This window comes from Rhincodon typus, chromosome 15 (assembly GCF_021869965.1).
Source record: "Rhincodon typus isolate 14 chromosome 15, sRhiTyp1.1, whole genome shotgun sequence".
Classification (NCBI taxonomy): Eukaryota; Metazoa; Chordata; class Chondrichthyes; order Orectolobiformes; family Rhincodontidae; genus Rhincodon; species Rhincodon typus.
The window spans coordinates 27,196,439-27,203,738 of record NC_063346.1 but is presented as its reverse complement, the minus strand read 5'-3'; the positions used below and the strand labels follow the sequence as shown (position 1 = coordinate 27,203,738).

The 7,300-nt window shown below is 41.2% G+C and overlaps 1 protein-coding gene and 1 long non-coding RNA gene across 2 annotated transcripts in view; one reads left to right on the top strand and one right to left on the bottom strand.

The window, feature by feature from the left end:
* Positions 1-317, bottom strand: part of tcf25 (transcription factor 25 (basic helix-loop-helix)) — a 19,129-nt gene extending 18,812 nt beyond the window's left edge. Inside the window, exon 1 of the mRNA XM_048605663.1 lies at positions 34-317. Within this exon, the coding sequence (XP_048461620.1) occupies positions 34-201 (168 nt within the window). The 5' untranslated portion in view covers positions 202-317. The remainder of the gene's footprint in view (positions 1-33) is intronic.
* A 31-nt stretch (positions 318-348) lies between these two features.
* Positions 349-3,598, top strand: LOC125484959. Its single transcript, XR_007263747.1, has 2 exons — positions 349-1,117; positions 3,344-3,598. It is a non-coding gene; the product is annotated as an uncharacterized LOC125484959 (long non-coding RNA).
* The last annotated feature ends 3,702 nt before the right edge of the window (positions 3,599-7,300 follow it).

Below are 7,300 nucleotides of genomic sequence, written 5' to 3'. Positions count from 1 at the left end.
CCGCTGGGGCAGGTCTCCCCCGTGGTCCCTCACCCGCTGGGGCAGGTTTCCAGCTGCCGCTTTATTTGCCCTGTTCCTCCGTCGTTTTCGAGTCGTTGCGGGTTCCAGCGGCCTCTCTATTTCCTCCTCCTGGTCGGCGAAGTGATTGAGCGGCTCTTGTTTCCGCTCCCCGCGCAGTTTCCGCAGGCTCCTGGAAGACATGGTGACCTCTGCCTACCTGCCGGGCCACCCTCCCAACCCCAGGCCCAAGCTCAGGCCTGAGCCCCGCTCTCTCTCTGTCCCTGTCGGCTCGCGGCTCGGAACCACCAGTGCGCCTGCGCCGCTCCCACCGGAACCCCGCCCGCCAGCTTCCCCAGGACCGGAAGTGGAGGGGAAGGGCCTGAAGACTGGCTGTTCCCGGGTGACACTCAATGGAAAAAACTAAGTTTGAGAAATAAATGTGGGATATAAACGGAAGACGCTGGAAAGTCAGTACGTCCAGCAGCATCTGTGGAGAAAGTAAAAGAGTTAACTGTTTGGAGTCCCGTTTCTCCGCATTGAACCAATCACAGAATCCACACAGTGTAGAAGAAGGCCATTCGGTCCATCGAGTCTGCACCAACCGTCTGAAGAATGTCCAACCCAGACCTACCCTCCTTCTCTGACCTCTTCACCTTACATTTATCATGGTCAGTCCAGCCAACCTGCACACCTTTGGGCTGTGGGAGGAAACCGCAAACTCCACATAATCACCTGAGGGTGGGATTGAACTGTGAGACAGCAGTGCCAGTCTCTCAGCCCGACCCCATAAAGCTGCTTCTTCTTAAATCGCGATATCTCGTTCTGTTTTTATCAGTAGATATTTGAGCACTCTGGAGAAGAGTCAAAACGGACTTGAAATGTCAGATCAGTTTCACAAGTTGACCCTTGTATTCTTGCGTTCGTTTTGGAAAGGCACTGGAAGCGAGTCCAGAGAAAACAGAGACCAGAAAATATGCACCTTCTCATTCCACTATCTTCCTCCACAGCAAATGCAGGAGAGATTGCCATGTCAGCATGTCTACACCAGTCAGATGTTGACCACAGAATTGACCTCCAAGGCAGAAACTGCTGCATTGCAAGATTGCACAGGATGTTGGTGAGGCCTGATCTGGAGTACTGCGTGCAGTTCTGGTTGGCCTGCTATAGGGAGGAAATTATTTAATTGGAAAAAGTTTAGAAAGGATCTATCAGGATGTTGTTAGGAATGGAGGGATTGAGTTATAAAAATTGGCTGGGACTTCTTTCTCTGGAGCATAGGAGGTTCAAGAGTGACCTTATAGAGGTTCATAAAATCTGAGGAGCCTAGATAAGTGAATAGCAAAGGTCTTTTCCATAAGGTGAGCAAGTTCAAAACTAGGGGGCATATTTTTAAGATGAGAGGAGAAAGATTTAAAAAGGACATGAGGGGCAACCTTTTTACAGACAGAGTGGTTAGTGTGTGGAATGAGCTAGCAGAAGAAGTAGTGGACATAGATACAGTTACAATGTTTAAAAGACATTTGGATAAGTACATGGATAGGAAAGGTTTGGAGGGATGTGGGCCAAATGCAGGCAAGTGGCACTAGTTTAGTTTGGGAACATGATTGGCATGGACTAGTTGGACCAAAGTGTCTGTTTTGTTTGACTCTGCAACTTCTAGAGCAGGAGCGATTTGAACTAGGGTTTTCTGGATCAGAAGTAGAAAAACTACCACTGCGATACAAAAGCCCTGTTTAGAATAAATATTTACAACGAGCCTGTTCAGTTAAGCTGTGACCCAGCTTTTTACCAGGTTGGACTTGAACCTGGTGCTCCTGGCTCAGAGATAGGGACTCTACAGCTACACCATATGATTGCCTTCATGTGAGAGTTGTACTCTTGGTTTTATACAGTATCCCCTACCAAAATGTATCATCTCACACTTTGTGTTGAACTTCATCTGTCACCTATCTGCCCACTCCATCAAACTGTGTATGTTCTTCTGCAATTCTACACAGTACTAATTGTTCACAATACTTTCTAGTCTTCTTGTCATCTGCAAATTTTGAAGTTTTGTCCTGTACACCATGGTCTATATCATTAATATTTACCAGGAAAAGCAAGGGTCCTAATGCTGACTCCTGGGGAACTCAATGCAAACCTTCCGTTGCCTAAAAGTCATTCAGTATCCATTACCGTCTGTTTGTTGTTGTCACTCAGCCAATTGTAATGGAGCAGACCGGACCCTCCACAGTATGTTATGGAGATAATCTAGACCCTAACTTCTATATTTTTTTAAAAGGCAAGTGTAAGCCCCTGTTCCAATATAATTCAATTGGCCCACCACCAAGCTTTAATCAAAACACCTCTATTCTTGCAAGACAGTTAAAATACAACAAAAAGAATTGGCATAACTTTACTCTATTGAAATATTTCACAAAGATAATGTATTATTTAACCACTGATTATCAACTGTGGTTCCAATAAAGGCAGCATGTCATATACACACCATTGGCAAAGGCGATTCAGCAACATGGTTATTATTCTCTCGTGCTGTCTCTCTCCACTCCAGTAGAAAGAAACAATCAGCCCGTTTTGATTTTTAAGAAAAAACCTTTCTGTCTAAGACTTCACCGCAGCAGCAGAGAATTCAAGCTTTCAGCTCCAACAGCCAGTAAAACCACCAGCTAATTGAAAGTGAAACCAAAACCCTTTCGGGTCTGCGTGAGCCTGACCCCATCCACTCATGATTGTTTTGTCTTAAACAAAACACCAGGGAGAACTCAAAACTGTTTACCAACTGCCTGTCTGAAGGAGACATTTTTGTACCACTATGACAACACCCCTCTGCAAAAGAAACAGGACAGAACACATTTCTTAAAGGCACAGTATTGTCACAAAATTCTGTTTCCATGTTGCTGCTGTCCCTTTTATTCCACTAGATCTAACTTTGCTCACAGGTCTGTTGTGTGGCACTGTAACAAATGCTTTCAAAACGTCTATCTATAACATAGGAACAGCGTTGCCATTATGAACCTTTCTGTTACCTCTTCAGAAAATGTTCGCAAGTTAATCAAACATGATTTTTCCTTGGGAAACCCAAGCTGGCTTTCCTTAACTAACCTGCACTTCTCCAAGTGACTCCTAATTTTATCCCAAGCTATTGTTTTCATAAGGTTTCCCAACCACCAAAGTTAAACTGACTGGTCCGCAATTACATAGTTTTCTCTTCCATTAAAAGCCCTTTGTAAGTGTCTTGTATCAAACATTATTCCTTAACTAACAAACAGACAATTAGTGGGATTGGATGAGGTAACATATGAAAATTTCTTTAAAAGTTCTTCTAATCTCCTTATGTTTCCAGGTAGGAAGACCGTACCAGCAAACAAGGGTGTAGTTCTACTTCTGAAGAAGGGTCCAGACCGAAACGTCAGCTTTCCTGCTCCTCTGATGCTGCTTGGCTTGCTGTGTTCATACAACTCTACACCTTGTTATCTCTGTAGTTCTACTCAATTTTCTTTCTGTTCTGTTTTGGGAAATGCTGTACTGCTGCTTAGTAAGCCAAGATTAAGACATTACAATTCTATAAACACCATAAACAATAAATGAACTAACTAAGTCTGACATTTGTTTAATTCACTCGTGCATGTAGCTGACCGGGCCAGCATTTCATTGCCCATCCCCCATTTGCCTTTAAGAAGGTGGTGGTGAGCTGTTTTCTTGAATTGCAGCAATTCATGTTCTGTAGATAGACATTTTTGGAATTTGTTTTGAATCAACCTAAAAGGGGATTCAAGACAAAATCAAAGAAGAAGATTGTTAGGGTATTGTGGATGGAGGATGACATGCACAAACATTTTTCTAAAAAAATGTAACTGTCTGCATTGATTTATTTTCTGAATAATGTAACAGCCCAGTTTTGATGATCAGAAAGTCAGTTGTTTTTAAAATGCTGACCAGTAACAATTAAAAGGGAATAATAAGGCTGCTAGTATGTTCTACAATGCAGTTTACATCATTAGTTGCGTTTCTACAAATAAAGGGTCGCAGTGTTCTGCACATTTTCTCAAATGAGGGACACTAGAACTGTTAAGGGACCTAATCCTGTGCTATCATTATTGAGCAATCTGTGAAAGTGCTCATTCAGTTATTGCAGCTAGCTGTATCCAGTATAAATATTCTGTTTAATACAGGTGCGAAATTGACTGCCAAAGGGCCTGTTTGTGTTGTAATACTCTATGACTCTATTAATCCCTGTCCTATTCTGAAAGTGAAAGTATGAAAGAGTATTGTTCCACATACTGAAGAAGGTAATATTATAATCCTTAGATGTGTGCTGGAAAGAGATACCAGAACTGACTCTCAGTTGGGTGTACCTTGTATAGGTTCCTGGCTTTTCGGTGATAAAAATTCTTGTGGATTTTTCCGTTGTAAAATTTGGAAATTTAATATAAACCCAGGTAAAAGTCAAAGGGGGTAAAATTCTCAACCTCTTTGCTGTCTAATCAATGTACAACCATATCAACTACACGCTCCAGAACTCTGCTTCAATTTCTTGCTCCATCCATCTTCCAATGCTCTGTAATATAATGCAAGATGTGTGATTTATCTATTTTTAATATTTATTTTAGAGTTTGAATTTTTAATGAGTAGCCTATGGGTTTGGTCTGTGTCTCTGAACAGGTGTAATGATTAACTTGTAAGTATTTCTGTAGCCATGGTGATTTCTTTTAAGAATAACGGTGTGGGTGTGAGAGAGAGAGAGAGAGAGACTTCCTGGACAGTAATGTGATTTTGTTTTAATTTGGTGTGCTTTACCAGTGAATCGTGTGCACAGTTGTGCATTAGGCTTCAGTTGGAAGAATCCGAAAATTTTTCTTTTAATTGGTTTAGGGAAAATACTCATAGCTTGAAGAAAGCCCTTTTTGTTTTCAGTTTTGCAGTAGTCTTGGCTAAGTTGATGTGTAAGATAATTACTTATTAAGAAAGTGGATAGTTTAGAACTTTTAAGAAATAAATTACCTCAATTAAGGAATTTAGTTTGAAAGTTCCAGACCAGAAGTGTCTGCTTAAAATCCGAAAGTTGAAAAAGTCAAAGCCTCATCCTGTGTCTCAACTTGTAAATCCTTTCAATATACATCCTTGCTGACCTAGAATTTCTGCCACTCTTGACAATGTGGTGGAAAGAAATTAGAGCCTCTATCATCACTATCCATAGCTGTAGCCTACAACATACAGGTAAAAACGTATGTTGTCACAGCAACACAGGTTCCTTCGGTGGCTAGTTGCTCGATAGCTGTTGTAAGTCAGATTGCTGTCAGCTAGGCTTGATCCACATTGTGTGTGGATGGATTTGGAGCCTGCTTTCTTGCCCAACCCATGGTTGGAGGTTGTTGTGCTGTGGGTTGGGCATGACTTTGGGTAATGAACTGAAGAAAAAGAACAGCGGCTTTATTTTTTTTGCTCATTCCTCCATATTCTTAATAAAAACTGCAGTTGCTGTAAATCAGAAACAAAAACAGAACTTGCTGGAAAAGCTCAGCCAGTCTAGCAGCATCTGTGAAGAAAAGTCAGAGTTAACATTTCGGGTCTGGTTGTGTGTACCATGTGGTTTCAGGGGGAGGTGGAAAGAAAGAAAGGCTCAGCGCTCTCTGACTGTACCATAGGATCTGGCATGATCCTCTCTGCGTTGCCTCCAACCTGAGAAATAATAATAGATGTGTTATTAATACATTACTGTTTTCTCTGCCATGTTGGGGTTTGGTGTTGAAATAAGAGGGGAGTTCTGTTCCTCCATTGGAGGATACGGTTGTTTGGCAGGAAATGGTCATAGAATTTAGAGTTTAATAAATTCTGTTTTACGACAGTTGTACTACTACTATTTTTGGTGGTGGCAATAAAAATTACAACATTAAAAATCACTAATGATATATAGTTTGTGCAACCTGACACACCAGGCCTTGTTATCATGTAGTCTGCCATTACACACTACCTCCTCTTAGCCACTAACAATCTCCATTAACAGCTATTCACTCTCCTAGCCAGATTGGTATCCACTCCTTTGTCTGTCCAACTGTTCTTCTCTCCCTTTGGGCTCTATTCCCACCTTTCGTTTACTCCTTAGCCCCTTACCCTCCACCCTTTCTTCTGCATATAAACCAACATTTTCCTAGCTACCATCAGTTCTCAGGAAGGGTCACCAGACCCAAAATGTTAACTGATTTCTCTTCACAGATGCTGCCAGACCTGCTGAGCTTTTCCAGCAACTTCTGTTTTTGTTCTATATTCTCAAAGTTCTTCAGGCCTTGGGTAGTTTTTGAAGAAAGATCTGGACCATTCCTGGTAGACTGTTATTTTGAAGCTGAAAATACCATTAAAAATGTATCTTAAATGCACAAACTGCAATGAATTAATAGCTCTATTATTATTTCTCAGGGTGGAGGCGACAAAGGAGAGGATCATGCTAGATCCTAATAATTATAACTATGGTGCAGTCTGAGTGCTGAGCCTTTCTTTCTTTCTACCGGTCATCCTCTTTCTACCTCCCCCCAAAACCACATGGTACACACCACTCTCCCGTCTTAAGTACCAGCCTCATCCCGTTAAAGCCATCTCATTTCAATCTATTTCCAATTAACACAGGGCAGTTCGGATAAAGGAAAAGAAAAAGATTGAAAGAAAAATTTGTATGACCTCAGCCCATGCAATACTGGATTTATAGATTTTTCTTGCCGGAATTTAGGTTTTAATCCAACGGAAGAGAAGCGATAACTCTTAGTGTAGTATTTATGACTTAAAAGAGGTAAGTGGTTTATGTATGTGGAAATGAAAAGGGCTGTATATTTTAAAAAAATGATGAGACAAGTACTGCTGTAAAAGATGATGAGACAGAGAGACTTGTCTAACATTCAAGTGTTGACAGTTCCACTCATTGCACCATACAGAGGAAGGAACTGATTTTTATGGGAAAAACCAAATAACAATCACAAATCTTGTGAACCCCAGTGGGCTACATTATCCAAGTTTTAAAAAGCTGAGAGATTTTCTCATTAGGCCTCCTTTAGTCACGCTGATTGGCATCTATTCATGTTGGCGATACACGGAAATATAAAAATGAAGCAATCATGTTTGGAGAAATACATTAACAATTTTATAATTGTGGCTCATCATGGTCATGTAGCCTTTACTGTTACTTTCTTCCTCTCGCAAGCCATTAAAATATATTACATCAAAACTTGGGCTGACAAGTGGCAAGTGGCAAGTGACATTCGCGCCACACAAATGCCAGGCTATGACAGTCACCAATAAGAGACAATCTAAT